This window comes from Megalobrama amblycephala, linkage group LG17, assembly GCF_018812025.1.
Source record: "Megalobrama amblycephala isolate DHTTF-2021 linkage group LG17, ASM1881202v1, whole genome shotgun sequence".
Taxonomy (NCBI): Eukaryota; Metazoa; Chordata; class Actinopteri; order Cypriniformes; family Xenocyprididae; genus Megalobrama; species Megalobrama amblycephala.
The window spans coordinates 39,481,424-39,497,949 of NC_063060.1; the positions used below are offsets into that span (position 1 = coordinate 39,481,424).

General features: G+C 39.2%; 3 gene segments (V, D, J or C); all 3 read left to right on the forward strand.

Moving 5' to 3' along the window:
- Positions 1–1,166: 1,166 nt before the first annotated feature.
- On the forward strand, positions 1,167–1,680 carry LOC125251922. The segment is given in 2 exon segments: positions 1,167–1,206; positions 1,310–1,680. Coding segments are annotated over 2 exon segments (411 nt in total).
- Positions 1,681–9,848: 8,168 nt separating this feature from the next.
- LOC125251759 lies at positions 9,849–10,562 on the forward strand. The segment is given in 2 exon segments: positions 9,849–9,994; positions 10,169–10,562. Coding segments are annotated over 2 exon segments (360 nt in total).
- A 1,683-nt stretch (positions 10,563–12,245) lies between these two features.
- LOC125251924 lies at positions 12,246–13,392 on the forward strand. The segment is given in 3 exon segments: positions 12,246–12,486; positions 12,579–12,982; positions 13,363–13,392. Coding segments are annotated over 3 exon segments (483 nt in total).
- Positions 13,393–16,526: the final 3,134 nt, after the last annotated feature.

Consider the following 16,526-nt stretch of genomic DNA (forward strand, 5'->3'; position numbering starts at 1 on the left):
CCAGAGCAGCCCCAGCCCGAGCACGCTGCCGTCCCAGAGCAGCCCCAGCCCGAGCACGCTGCCGTCCCAGAGCAGCCCCAGCCCGAGCACGCTGCCGTCCCAGAGCAGCCCCAGCCCGAGCACGCTGCCGTCCCAGAGCAGCCCCAGTCTGAGCTCGCTGCCGTCCCTGAGTCCTCCGCTCTCCCTGATACGGCCACGGAGACCGTCACCGAGCTGTCCGCTCCCCTTGATACGGCCACGGAGGCCGTCACCGAGCTGTCCGCTCTCTCTGATACGGCCACGGAGGCCGTCACCGAGCTGTCCGCTCTCCCTGATATGGCCATGAAGCACCCTTGGCCTACTGCCCTGCCGCCGTCCAAGCCTTCTGCCTGCCGCCACCGCCCAGATCTTCTGTCCTGCCGCCGTCAACCAAGCCGTCTGTCCTGCCACCGTCGTCCAGGCTTCCTGCCCTGCTGCCACTGCCCCGGCCGTTGGAACCGTTGGAACCCGCCTGGTCAGTTCCGCCAGCACCGCCCTGGCACTCAGCCAGGATTCCAGAGGCGCTGGCACCAGCCTGGTCAGTTCCTCCAGCACCACCCTGGCACCCAGCCAGGACTCTAGAACCGCTGGAACCAGCCTGGTCAGTTCCCCCAGCACCACCCTGGCTATCAGTTGGGGACCCTGGATCTGACCCACCATCCCTCCCCCTGATCCTCCTCCTGTCCACCTCCCTCCTGAGTTTTTTTTTGTGTTTTTGTTTTTTGTCTGGTGGAGCGTCTGGTAGCCGCTCCTTTGAGGGGGGTAATGTCACGATCACCTGTGAGAGTGCCTTCAGCCTCTAGAGGGCACTCCTTCCCGGACTCATTGTTTCACTCATTTCATGAACTACATTTCCCATATACACTCCCTGGACTAATTACCATTCATCATTGCACCCAGCTGTTTTGTGTTTGTTAATTAGTGTTTGTCTATTTAATCTCAGTTGTGTCTGTCCCTGGTTGTGGTTCGTTGTGTATTTGTTACGTGCACTGTTTTGTATCTCTGGCTTGTTGTTTTGTGGACTGATTACCTGGATTTTGACCTCTTGCCTGTCTTGGATTTACGGTTCTGGACTCCCCAATAAATACTTATGCTGCACTTGGATCTACCATCTTGTTCTTGTGTGCACCCGTGACAACACTTGAACAATGAATCTTCATTCACTTATTCTGCTCTGTGCTTCAGCAGGTATGTATATTTATTTGATTGATTATTTTTTGTTGTATTAATAAAATGAAATAAATAAAATAAAAAGCACTAAAAATGTACAAATGTACCTCTTCTTTTTCAGCTGCTGTATTTGGAAATGTCATCAAACCAGATGAAACAGATGTAGTTGCTGAGGAGGGTTCAAGTGTTACATTATCCTGTAGTTTTTCTGCCTCTGGAGCTCAAGATTGTCTCTTCTGGTACCGTCAGTATGGAAGATCAAAACCTGAATTTCTTGTTTCCACCTACAGTACTGCAACAGATCCTGAAGTATCTAAAGTAGATTCAAGATTCTCTGTTAAAGTTGAAAAAAAGGAACAAATCCACATGGATCTGATCATCTCCTCTGCTGCAGTATCAGACTCTGCTCTGTATTACTGTGCTCTGAGGCCCACAGTCACAGGAAACACAAGATCACTGTACAAAAAACCTGATACAGTGAGAGAGAGATGAGAGAACATTTCTTGAGAAAGAAACTAGTATACAAATAATTACATAATCTAATGCAAAAATGATAAAACATAAAACAAAGCAATTTTCTAAAAATGAGTCATATTTTTTAAAATTTGTTACACAATGAGATGGCGCTGTTTCAGTTGTGCAATACTTGCAGTTAACCACAAGAGGGCAGTAGTTACTCAATATTACAGCAGCTGTTCATATCAATTGTTTACATTTTATATCAGATTTTACATTAAATATTCTTAAACCTTCACAGAGTCCAGATCAGAGGACACAGTTGATCAGATAAACATGTGACTGAAGGAAGATCAGTAACATATAAAACAGATTAAACACTATAAGTTTAGTATTTTTGAAGAATTATTATAAAATGGTGGGAAAAGATTTATCAAACACAATTAAATGATGTACAATATACAATACAGCATATGGATGAAAGTGAACAGCAGCAGGAAGCTGAGTGAGGAGGAAGTTCCTGTGTGTGTTTGTGACTGATCTGCAGTGACTTACAGCTCAAGCACTGAGAGCCTCAACAGAGAACTGATCTGATCTGATTCAACATGGACACATGCTTCATACTGATTCTCATTGTGGGGACAGGTGCGTTATTTACGTAAATGATGAAAATCTGTATATGTAAACAATTACAATTTTAAAGCATTAAACAGCTTTTTTTTTTCTTTTTTTTTTTTTGCAAAAATTAAATTATTCTTGCAATATCATTTTGTCAACCTTGCCTTCACAAATCAAAAATCACTTTTTATTGTTCACAGGTTTGGTGACTGGAGACAACATTGAGCCAGATAAAGAGAGAGAAAAAAACACTAAAGAAACAGAAAATGTCCAGATGAGCTGCTCATATAGTACAAATAGTGAATATGTTCGGCTTTACTGGTACAGACAATATCCAAACAAAGAACCTCAGTATTTATTACGCAAAGGAGCACGGACATTGAGTGGTTCTTCTCATGCACACACCTCTGATGATCGGTTTCAGTCGACTACATCACGAACATCCACTGAACTCACTATTACTGATGTTCGTCTGTCAGATTCAGCTCTCTATTATTGTGCTCTAAGAGTTTAAGCCCAGTGATACAAAACATGAAACACGTCGTACAAAAACCTGAAGCTCTTTTCACTTTGAACCGATCTAGTGAAAACCACAATCAAAACCACAATCTATCCAGCCCCAAATGTAATAAAATATGTGGTAACACCTGTGTGAGGCTGAATTAGGTCTTTGTTATAAGGCAGAAATTATAAATTTCAGAAAAGGAGCATTAACAACATGACCAAATATCATATTCCACATGTTCAAACCACTTTTTTATGGCCATAAAATCTGCATTCTCTGGCAGAAACATTAATTTGTTAAACCTCTTTCTCTCTTTCTTAGACACAATGCAGTTTTTAAAATTTCTTAAAAGTTAATATATTGACTTTGGTAACACTTTATTTTAGTGTCCTTGTTACACATTACATGTTACTCTAGTAATAACTATAAATTAGGAATAATTTCATTTACACACAACTAGCCTAAACCAAACCCTAATCTTACTCTATATTAAATACATTTAGTTAATTATTATTACTCTGTACTTAAATGTATAATTACACAGTAACACGGACACCTAAAAATAAAGTGTAACATTAACATTAATTGTATGGATTGTCATTCCACTTCCTGATATTCTAATTCAAATTCAAATTTCCAAATTTCCAAGTTTCCAGTGGGATGTGACCAATTCAATTCAAATTCATGAAAGGGAGCCAGTTTTTTAAATTATGAATTTTGCCCAATGCTCCTTGATATAATTTGATTTAATACAGAAAATAAGCACAATTTAGTTAACTAAAGTGACAATTAATATTTCTTAAAATTTTCAAACATAACATGCTTGTAAATGCAGATGAAACTGAAAGGTAAATTTCAGAAATCTAATTTGCAGGACATTAATATATTTCCTAAAACATATTTCAAAATCACACACAAAACACAGCAGAGAGAAAACAAGAGAAAACAGTGAGTGTGATTGGCTCTTTCTTCAGTTCCTCAAGTGTGAAATATAGACATGATGTTCTCAGAGAGGAGGGACTCAGAGTTCACAGATCTGACATGATCTAATCGAGTCTGAAAGAGACTGTGGATGAAACGATTCAGTCTTCTCAGAGTGAACACTTGAACAATGAATCTTCATTCACTTATTCTGCTCTGTGTCTCAGCAGGTGTGTATATTTATTTGATTGATTATTTTTTTTTGTTGTATTAATAAAATGAAATTAAATTAAAAAAAATAAAAAGCACTAAAAATGTACAAATGTACCTCTTTTTTCAGCTGCTGTATTTGGAAATGTCATCCAACCAAACAAAACAGATGTTTTTGCTGAGGAGGGTTCAAGTGTTACATTATCCTGTAGTTTTTCTGCCTCTGGAGCTCAAGATTATCTCTTCTGGTACCGTCAGCATGGAAGATCAAAACCTGAATTTCTTGTACTCATCCTTGGAAGTGCAAAAAAAGCTCCGTCTGATGTAGATCCAAGATTCTCTGCTGAAGTTGAAAAAAAGGAACAAAATCACGTGCATCTGATCATCTCCTCTGCTGCAGTATCAGACTCTGCTCTGTATTACTGTGCTCTGAGGCCCACAGTCACAGGAAACACATCAGATCTGTACAAAAACCTGTGACAATGAGAGAAACAGAGACAGAGAGAAAAAAAATGTGAGAAAGAACCTAATATACAAATAATTACATAATCTAATGCAAAAATGATAAAACATAAAACAAAGAAACATTCTAAAAGTGAGTCGTCATATTTTTTTTTTTTACATTTGTTACACGAGACTGTTTCAGTTGTGCAATACTTGCAGTTAACCATAAGAGGGCAGTAGTTACTCAACATTACCTTTGACAATACAGCAGCTGTTCATATCAATTGTTTACATTTTATTTCAGATTTTATATTAAATATTTTTAAACCTTCAGAGAGTGCAGATCATTGGACACAGTTGATCAGACAAACATGTGACTGAAGAAAGATCAGTAATATATAAAACAGATTAAACACTAGAAGGTTAGTATTTTTGAAGAATTATTATAAAATTGTGGGAAAAGATTTATAAAACACAATTAAATGATGTACAATATACAATACAGCTGTTAAGACCTTTAGGTATTGTGTCTGTTTTTATCTTTCATTGTCTGTGTATACTCTCTTTCTCTGTGTATAGTCGTGTTTGTGTTCCAGGTGGGCGTGGTTTCCATTTACTGTTCGGGAAGCACTGATTGGTCCAGCTAATAAGCACCTGACCTGTATTTAAGACTCAGCCTTCGCCTTGTGCCTTGTTGACTTTGTGCTGTCGCCATCGTTCTTCGCTTCCATTGACTTTTGATAATACTGTTCGTTTCGTCATCGTTTGTTTGAGAGTGTCGTGCCAGAGAGATTGTGAGTGTATAAGGAGGTTGTGAGTGTTTGTTTATTGTTAATATTTTTGATTACCCGGTTTATTTGACCTCTGCCTGTTTGACTACGCTAATTGAATTCTGAATCCGATTTGTTTGCCCAAAACCCTGTATATACTGCTGTAAAAAAACTCTTGTAAATATTACTTTCACTTTAAGGGAAGTAGGGGGTTTGACGCCAATTTATTTGTATCTTAATTTCACTTTGTTTATGGTTAAGGGAGATCGGTAAGTTAAGTTGTATTTTGTTTTCTTTATTTTTGGTGAGGTAATTTAGTTTCTAAAAGAAGATAGTTTTGTTTATTAGTTTGGCCGTGTCTGCCCCTGACGTTGAAGAGAAATTTTCATTGTAAATAAACTTTGTATAGATTTTGATCTCTCTGGTATTGAGACTCGCTTCCTTTCTGTTACGGCTGACCCCTAGCGGTTGTAACAGAAATTGGGGGCTCGTCTTAAAGTTTTCTTTTTCAAAAACCAATTGGATTATCGTCGTTGCGTATATAACTCATGAAATTTGCTTTGTATATTTTATTTTGGCTAGTGGTTTTCACTTTAAAGGGGAGGGAATTCGGAATGTCTTTAAAATTTGATTTAGAAAGGTTTGTGGTTCAGCCTACAGCTGATCAATTGGATATCTGTCGCAAAGACGATCTGTTTTCAATCGCGGATTTATATCAAATTACAGTCCCTCGTGGTGCAGTGAAACGTGAGCTTAAGGATGCGATTTACAAACATTTGGTGGAGCAGGGAGTTTTGCCAGAGGAGCGCGAGTTGGCGGGTGTTGCGCTTCGGTTGTTGCAATTTCGTAATCATGTGAAAACCTCTAGTCAAACATTTGTTGAGTTTGCAAGAGACAAAGCAAATTTATTTGATAAATGGTGTGCCGCAAACAAAGTAGTCACGTTTGAGCAGCTCAAAGAGCTGATTTTGTTAGAAGAGTTTAAGAATTGTCTAAAGGAGAAAATTGTGGTTTACTTAAATGAGCAGAAAGTGTCCTCTCTCTCTGAAACCGCAGTTTTTTCGGATGAGTTTGTACTCACACACAGAGTAGTGTTTTCACCCGCAAAACGTAACTTCCCCGATCGAGTTCGTAGTTTTAAGGATATCACAGTGGTACCCAAGAACGTTTCAAGTGCAGAAAGTAGCGAAAACCGTGAGTGTTTTTACTGCCATGAGGTTGGACATCTCATTGCCGTTTGCCCTGCTTTGAAGCGTAAAGCCGATAAGAAAGCGACCACTTCTAAAAGTGTTGCGTTAGTTGAACGACCTGTTGTTTGCCCTGAGCTAGTATTGTTGGATACAACCGCTGAATCTGCTTTTGAGCCATTTATTTTTGATGGTGTCGTGTCGCTTAAAGAAGCCGACCCTGAAATGAAAAGCATTCGCATGCTCCGTGATACTGGCGTCGCGCAATCTTTCATTTTAGAGAGGGTGTTGCCGTTTTCGGAAGTTGTGGTTCTAGTGTGTTAGTGCAAGGTATTGACCTCTCTGTAGTTAAGGGTCCTTTGCACAATGTCTATTTGCGCTCTGGAATTATTTCAGGGACAGTTAAGCTGGCAGTTCGATCTGAATTACCTGTTAAAGGTGTATCGCGCATTTTAGGAAATGATCTGGCCGGTGATAAAGTAATAGATGTTCCTGATGCACACAATGAAGATGCATTACAAGGGGAGTTTCCTGAAGTGTTTGGCACCTGTGTAGTGACACGAGCTCAAGGTCATAAATTCAAAGACTCTGTTGATCTGTCAAAAACCTTTTTGTGTGTTGACAATTCTGCTGAGACAGAAGAAAAAGTTGATTCAGTTCAGTTGAAAATGTGTGCACTTCCTAATGTTGATTTACCATTTGGTAAAACCTCATTAATTGAGGCACAAAGTGCCGATCAAAGTCTGTGTCACTGTGTTACAGCTGCTGTCGAGCCGACCATTTTGCCAGAGCATCCTGTGGCCTACTTCTTCGAAGACGGCGTCCTTATGTGTAAGTGGTCTCCAAGTCATGTCGAGGATGACTGTGGCACTGTTTTTCAAGTTGTTGTTCCAAAACCCTTTCGAGAACAGGTATTGACTGTGGCACATGACCATGAACTTTCTGGTCATGTAGGCGTCTGAAAAACTTACGATAATCTGTTGAAACATTTCTTTTGGCCTTCGATGAAATCTGACGTTTCTAAATTCTGTAAATCTTGTCATGCATGTCAATTATCTGGTAAGCCCAATCAAGTTATTCCTCCAGCCCCATTGAAGCCGATACCTGTGCTTGGTGAACCATTCGAGCGAATCTTGATTGATTGTGTTGGGCCATTACCCAAAACTAAATCGGGAAATTCATATTTGTTAACGTTGATGTGCGCGTCGACCAGGTATCCCGAAGTGATACCACTTCGTTCCCTTAAGGCTCATGCTATTGTCAAAGTGATCATTAAATTCTGTACCACTTTCGGAGTGCCGAAATACATTCAATCTGATCAAGGTACTAATTTCACGTCCAAAGTGTTTGCCAAAGTAATAAAAAAAACTAAACATCAAACATCAAGCATCTAGCGCATACCATCCTCAGTCACAAGGTGCCATCGAACGTTTTCATCAAACTCTCAAGTCCATGTTACGAACGTTTTGTGTTGAAGAACAGAAAGAATGGGATGAAGAGATTGCACTCTTGTTGTTCGCGATACGTACCATGACTCAAGCTTCCCTCGGGTTCAGTCCTTCAGAATTGATTTTCGGACACACCGTGCGTGGTCCATTGAAGATTTTACAAGAGCAAATTCTTTCATCCGACCGTTCGTTTCCTGCTATGAACGTCCTAGATTACCTTAGCTCTTTTCATGAACGACTGCATAAACTCTGGAAGCTGGCAAAACGCTCGCTTGATTCAGCACAAGACCAAATGAAAACTCGATATGATCAAAAAGCTATACAGCTATACATTCTCGACCGCTCGTTTACCCAACTCAGAGACTCTGTCAAACTTTTCAGAAAAATTGTCACATCTGTCTACGTTGGCCCAGGCTGACATACAAAATTTGGTTAAGAGATATCCAACTTTGTTCAGTGACTATCCTACCACTACACACGTGATAAAACACGATATTGATGTTGGTTCACACGCACCCATTAAACAAAACGCTTTCCGTGTTAATCCACTTAAGAGAGACCTGATGAGGAAGGAAACTCAGTATTTACTTGAACATAACTTAGCAGTCTCTAGTTCCAGTCCATGGTGCTCACCATGTCTTCTCGTCCCTAAGCCAGACGGTACTTCGAGGTTCTGTACAGATTACAGAAAAGTTAATGTGTTAACTAAGGATGATTCATTTCCACTTCCACGCATGGAAGACTGTGTAGGCCGTGTGGGTAACACTAAATTTGTGACAAAACTTGATCTACTAAAAGGTCATTGGCAAGTGCCGCTCACAGAGCGGGCATCCAAAATCTCTGCCTTTGCCACCCCTGAAATGTTCCTACAATACCAGGTTATGCCTTTTGGCCTTCGAAACACTGTAGCTACATTTCAACGATTAATGTCCATTGTGTTATCCAACGTGTCAAATTGTGAGGCATATTTAGATGATGTTGTGTGTTATGATAACACTTGGGAAGACCATCTGAAAACTTTAGATGAAATCTTCAAATGTCTCAGAGATGGTAATCTTACCTTGAATCTAGCAAAGTGTGAATTCGGTTGTGCTACAGTCACATACTTGGGTAAAGAAGTCGGTAGTGGTCATGTTCGCCCTCTGAACTATCCTTGACTTTCCAGTCCCTAAGACGAGAAGAGAGCTCCGTCGATTTTTGGGAATGACCGGTTACTATCAATGTTTTTGTAAAAAAATTTCCGATGTTGCTAGCCCTCTCACAGGCTTACTACGTAAAGCAGTCTCTTTCAGGTGGACTTCAGACTGCCAATTTGCTTTTGACACTTTGAAAACTTTGCTCTGTAGTACTCTTGTCCTCGTTGCACCCCATTTTGAAAGACCGTTTCTGTTAGAAGTTGATGCTAGTGGTACTGGTGTTGGAGCTGTTTTATTGCAGACTGGTAAAGATGGTTTGAATCATCCCATCAGCTTCTTTTCAAAAAACTACAGCACCATAGAGAAAGAGGCCCTAGCATTAATTCTTGCCTTACAGCACTTTGAAGTGTATAATGGTTCGAGTGTACAACCTGTTACTATCTTCACTGATCATAACCCTCTTACATTCCTCCAACAAATGTCAATCATCGTTTAATGCGGTGGTCTCTGATCTGTCAAAGTTAAAACCTAATAATCTGTCATAAAAAAGATATTGAAAATGTCATTGCTGATACACTATCCCACGTCAACCAGTAAAACATTACATGTTTTATTTTATGGAGGGGGGTGTTAAGACCCTAAGGTATTTTGTCTGTTTTTATCTATCATTGTCTGCGTATACTCTCTTTCTCTGTGTATAGTCGTGTTTGTGTTCCAGGTGGGCGTGGTTTCCATTTACTGTTCGGGAAGCACTGATTGGTCCAGCTAATAAGCACCTGACCTGTATTTAAGGACCGCCCCGAACACTCAGCCTTGAGCCTTGCCTCGTGCCTTGTTGACTTTGTGCTATCGCTATCGTTCTTCGCTTCCATTGACTTTTGATAATACTGTTCGTTTTATCAAAACAAACGGCTGACCCCTAGCGGTCGTAACAAATATATGGATGAAAGTGAACAGTAGCAGGAAGTTGAGCGAGGAGGAAGTTCCTGTGTGTGTTTGTGACTGATCTGCAGTGACTTACAGCTCAAGCACTGAGAGCCTCAACAGAGAACTGATCTGATCTGATTCAACATGGACACATGCTTCATACTGATTCTCATTGTGGGGACAGGTACGTTATTTACTGAATAACTGATGAAAATCTGTATAAGTAAACAATTACAATTTTAAAGCATTAAACAGCTTTTTTTTTTTTTTTTTTTTTTGCAAAAATTAAATTATTCTTGCAATATCATTTTGTCAAACTTGCCTTCATGAATCAAAAATCACTTTTTATTCTTCACAGGTTTGGTGACTGGAGACAACATTGAGCCAGATAAAGAGAGAGAAAAAAACACTAAAGAAACAGAAACTGTCAAGCTGAGCTGCTCATATAGTACAAATAGTGAATATATTTATCTTTACTGGTACAGACAATATCCAAACAAAGAACCTCAGTATTTATTACGCAAAGAAGCACGATCAGCGGATGCTTATTATGCACACACCTCTGATCGTCGGTTTCAGTCGACTACATCACGAACATCCACTGAACTCACTATTACTGATGTACGTCTGTCAGATTCAGCTCTCTATTATTGTGCTCTAAGAGTTGGAGCCCAGTGATACAAAATATGAAACACGTCGTACAAAAACCTGAAGCTCTTTTCACTTTGAACCGATCTAGTGAAAACCACAATCAAAACCACAATCTAACCAGCCCCAAATGTAATAAAATATGTGCTAACACCTGTGTGAGGCTGAATTAGGTCTTTGATATAAGGCAGAAATTATAAATTTCAGAAAAGAAACATTAACAACATGACCAGATATCATATTCCACATGTTCAAACCACTTTTCTTGTGGCCATATAATCTGCATTCTCTGCAGAAACATTAATTTGTTAAACCGCTTTCTCTCTTTCTTACATAATGCAGTTTTTATAATTTCTTAAAAGTTAATATATTAACTTTGGCAACACTTTATTTTAGTGTCCTCATTACACATTACATGTTACTCTAGTAATAACTATAATTAGGAATAATTACATTTACACACAACTAGCCTAAACCAAACCCTAATCTTACTTATTAAGTTCATTTAGTTAATTATTATTACTCTGTACTTAAATGTATAATTACACAGTAACAAGGACACCTAAAAATAAGTGTAACATTAACATTAATTGTATGGATTGTCATTCCACTTCCTGATATTCTAATTCAAATTCCAATTCAGTTTCCAGTGGGATGTGACCAATTTGATTCAAATTCATGAAAGGAAGTCTTTTTGATATAATTTGACTTAATACAGACCAAATTTCTATATATCTAAAATCATGTTGGGAATGGTAAATTAAATAACTAAAGTGAAAATTAATATTTCTTAAACTTTTCAAACATTTCTTGTAAATGCAGATGAAACTGAAAGGTAAATTTCAGAAATCTAATTTACAGGACATGAATATATTTCCTATATAAAACATATTTCAAAATCACACACAAAACACAGCAGAGAGAAAACAAGAGAAAACAGTGAGTGTGATTGGCTCTTTCTTCAGTTCCTCAAGTGTGAAATATAGACATGATGTTCTCAGAGAGGAGGGACTCAGAGTTCACAGATCTGACATGATCTAATCGTGTCTGAAAGAGACTGTGGATGAAACGATTCAGTCTGACTCTTCTCAGAGTGAACACTTGAACAATGAATCTCCATTTACTTATTCTGCTCTGTGTCTCAACCGGTATGTATATTTATTTGATTGATTATTTTTTGTTGTATTAATAAAATGAAATAAATAAATAAAATAAAAAACACTAAAAATGTACAAATGTCTCTTTTCTGTTTCAGCTGCTGTATTTGGAAATGTCATCAAACCAAACAAAACAGATGTTTTTGCTGAGGAGGGTTCAAGTGTTACATTATCCTGTAGTTTTTCTGCCTCTGGAGCTCAAGATTATCTCTTCTGGTACCGTCAGTATGGAAGATCAAAACCTGAATTTCTTGTACTCATCTTTGGAAGTACAAAAAAAGCTTCGTCTGATGTAGATCCAAGATTCTCTGCTGAAGTTGAAAAAAAGGAACAAAATCACGTGTATCTGATCATCTCCTCTGCTGCAGTATCAGACTCTGCTCTGTATTACTGTATTACTGACTCTGAGGCCCACAGTCACAGGAAACACAAGAACACTGTACAAAAACCTGTTACAATGAGAGAAACACAGAGACAGAGATGAAAAGGAAGCTGAAGTAATGAATTTAATGCAAAAACACAAAGAATTTGTGTGGCAGTATGAATGATCCTTTAGTTCACCAGTCCGTTTAGAACATCCCATAATTCAGAAAACAAATATCTTTATTAATTTACATTGAACTCTTTGAGATGGCACTGTTTCAGTTATGCAATACTTGCAGTTAACCATAAGAGGGCAGTAGTTACTCATTATTTCCTTTGACAATACTGAAGCTTTATTGGGTATCCACAAGCTCCTCCTTGGATCATCATTATTATAATACTAAAAGTAAAATTCTCCCACTGCTGATTTATCTGAACTTCAAGGTTTATTCAGCAGTCATGTCACACAAGTTGAGGAATATATTTCTCTTCACACTCTTCATTCTTGGTATGAATTTTCATTTAATACAGCTTCATATTCATGCAAGTTGGTCATATTTTGTATCGTACTGTACATGAAATATTCTTAAACCTTCACAGAGTGCAGATCAGAGGACACAGTTGATCAGCCAGACAAACATGTGACTGAAGCTGAAGGAAGATCAGTGACATTACAGTGTAAATATAAAACAGATTCAACAGGAGAATATTTATTCTGGTACATCCAGAGAGCAAATGACTTTCCTAAATACATCCTGAGGAGAAGCAAATATGGAGGAGAAAATGGCACTGAGTTCCAGGAGAGATTTCACTCTGAACTTTCATCAAATTCAGTTCCTCTGAAGATCAAGGATCTGCGTGTGTCTGACTCTGCTGTGTATTACTGTGCTCTGAGGCCCACAGTCACAGGAAACACATCAGATACAAAAACCTGTTACACAGAGACACGGACGAACACAGATAGAAAGAAACAGGAACTGACAATCACAGCATTTTGTCAGAAAGTAACAGAATCAATGAATAGGCTAAATCACAGGTAATAAATCAAAAGGTAGATACAGATTTCTTTTCTTTTAATTTTAAGATGTGAATTTGTGTGGCAATGTGAAAGATTTACATTATTCAATTAGAGTTATTAAATCCCTATAAACTGCCCTGTAATACAACAAACAATAAAACATCTCAAATTATTGTCATGTGCAATATACAGTAGCGGCAAAAAATGATATCTGGAGACTTGTTACAACAGAGACACGGAGGCAGACGTAAAAGCAGCACAGGTAGGTTTATTGTATAAACAGCAGACCAAATGGTAATGGATAGATGATGTTGCAGTTCTTGAAAGATGAAGAGAGTATGATACTGTCCTTATGGTGTTTTCCAGATGAGAATGGAGAGAGGCGTTGGAGAATGATGGCGGAGACACTCACACACACAGGCAGGTAGGCACACGAGGAGAACAGAAGACGAAGGAGATGGAGCAGACGATTGGAGCAGGTAAGTATGGCGTTTGGAGTCCTTAAAGGGGTACTTCACCCCTGGAAAGATGAATGTGTATTTAAAATTGGTCATTTATGTAGTAGAAATGTGAAATTATTTTTGAATTTGGAGCTTTCTAGACTGAGAAAAGGCAGAAAATGTATTTTTGACTAATGTGGATGAAAGACAATTCCCAGAATGCACTTGTTTTGCTGCCCTTGCGAGGCCACGCCCAAACCACGCCTATCGGTTACAGGCGGCATTACTAGGAAAATTCAAACAACTAGGCTTGCTTTGTTACATATTAATTCTATAAATCGTGAGTTAGTTCATACATTTACAGAGAAATGGTGCTAAATTGACACACGGCCTAAGGCTGAAACAAATTCCTGTAAAATCATTTACAAGTAAACAGTGCCGTGGATATTCCGTATCATAGCAACAAAGCGTCTTAACGGAAAAAAACGCTGCGCTGCAGAAGCGCTCTCAAGCGCTCACAGACGGGCGTTTTAAGCAGAGCACCTAGCGTTTTCAGATGGAAAAAAACGCTCTGGTGGACACACGGCCTAAGCGTATTCACCTAGAGGTAAGACTCGCTGATACTAGACTCTATTTCTGATAACACAGTAGCCTATATGTAGTGTTGTAGGTAGCAGTGAAACTGCAAACTTAGCAAAGTAACGTTAGATAGACAATTACATATAAGTTGCATATAAGTTGACTGTTATCAAAGTAAAGCCACTGTTCTGTAAAACTGAGTTAGTCTATTTATCTATTTGTAAGAATTGAAATGGGAAGGTTTAAATAAAGTTAGATTGTACGCGAGATATCGCGAGCGTAATTAAATAAAGTTAGATTGTACGCGAGATATCGCGAGGATAAGGGAAGAACGAGAAGAGAGCGCGGGAGAGATGGTTCGGGAAGAACGCACATTGTAATCGGGTGGGACGATTCAGAGTCACAGTTAAAGAAATGTCGAAATAAACACTGAGTTCTGAGCACAGAAGTCTTGGTCTGACTCCTCTATCCGGTGGCCACAACAGATACAGAAAATAGCCAAGAACCCACGCATAATACTCGGTAAGCACGGATTCCTCAAGACACAAATCCGAGTATTACACTGGTGGCAGCGCTGGTTGGCTATTTATCTTTATGTTTTCTGTACGGACATTTTCTGCTTGACTGTGAACAATGTAAAATAGCCACATCAACCTGCAGGCACGTTTATATTGTCCATAATATTTTACGAGCTATATTTTTTGCAAGTTCGGATTACGTGCGATTTTTTTTTTTTTTTCCTCCCCCCTCTCTCCGTTGCTCGCACACAAAATGTCTGATGATGGAAATGATATCGTGGAGCTGCCGCAACCACAGAACGCGATGGCTGGTACAACTTCACATGTGCCCTTCAAAATTGATCTTCCTGCCCCCTTTTCGGGCGATAACGCTGAACCGTTTGGCTTATGGATACAGAGGTTTGAAGTTGCACTTAACGTCTCTGCCACACCACCAGATAAAGCTAAACTTCTTCCTGCTAAGCTTACAGGACCTGCATTTGCATATTGGCAGTCTCTCTCCCCTGCTGTTAAAGCGGACTATGATCTGACTAAGGCCAGTTTAAGTGCTGTTTTTGGGCGTGCAACATTTTTGGCCACGTTCCAAACGTATTTGAATGCTCGTCCCCGCAAACCTCAGGAGCCTCTCGAAGTTTATGCAGCTGAGCTCACCAGCTTAGTGACTGAAGCTTTTCCTCAGTATGACGTCACGGCTCGAAATTGTGAGATTTTTCGTAGATTCGTTACTGGCTTAGGATCCTGCACTTCAATTGAAAATACATGAACACGGAGCAGTAACTTTGGACAGTGCTTTAAAAATAGCCAGTCAATGTGAACGTGCACAGTTGGCCATCAGCGTAGCCAATTCAACAACTATCATGCCAGTGACTGTGCATCAGCAACCCTCGTCTGCTCAGCAACGCCCATCGCTGATTTGGCATCGGCCATCGCTGATCTCCGGATGGATCTGCATACTTTACGCCAGTCCCACCAGCGTCGGACTGACGAACGTCTGGACTTGCTCTCACAACAGATCAACGACCTTCAGGGCCGGCCCTAGCTTTGATGGGGCCCTAAGCAGAATTTCATTTGGGGCCCCTCGGTTCAAATAACTTTGATAAACAGTTCTTTTTATATAAAAAATAAATGTAAATGTATAGAATGGACAAGTTTAAATAAATACTTAAATAATTACATAAAATGAACAGTTTAGATGGACCTTAAGAACTGAAGATAACAATAATAAATATATTATTAACATTAAAGGGATAGTTCACCAAAAATGAAAATTCTGTCATCATTTACTCACTCTCATATTGTTCCAAACCTGTATGAGTTTCTTTCTTCTGTTGAACACAAAATAAAAGAAGATATTTTGAAAAAGCCACCAACTGTTTGGTTATGCCCACATTCTTCAAAATATCTTATTTTATTTTGTGTTCAGCAGAAGAGAAATTAATACAGGTTTGGAACAATATGAGAGTGAGTAAAATTAATGATGACAGAATTTTCATTTTTGGGTGAACTATCCCTTTAAGGACAAGGGCTCGGAAGCATGCCTTCTCCATCGTTTTTGTTTCTTGTTCTCTTGGTGTATATTCTGAACTATGTTGCAGTGGTGGATCCATTATTTTTCTGCTCGGATCCTGCTTAGTGAATAAAAAGCAGTTGCAAATGATGTACAAAATACACATCCCACACATCTTTGCATCAATAAAATGCGCAACACTTTATATTTTACTACCAAATTATATGTATTAATTAATTTAACTTGCAGTCGTATGTTTTCCTTGACATCTCACGATTTCGGGGCATGTGATGTTCCAAACATAATGCATGATGGGATACACTTGGCCTCGAATACAGCTCAGAAGCGTGTATTCAAGGTAGTGTGGGTTTAGTGTGCACTAAAGGCACTACACTTGGGCATTTTTAGATATGGGACAGTCTTGCGCACTTACTCGCGTGCGCGAGCTCTCAAGTGGCCAAGACCGCAAGTGTGGGTATTTGGACA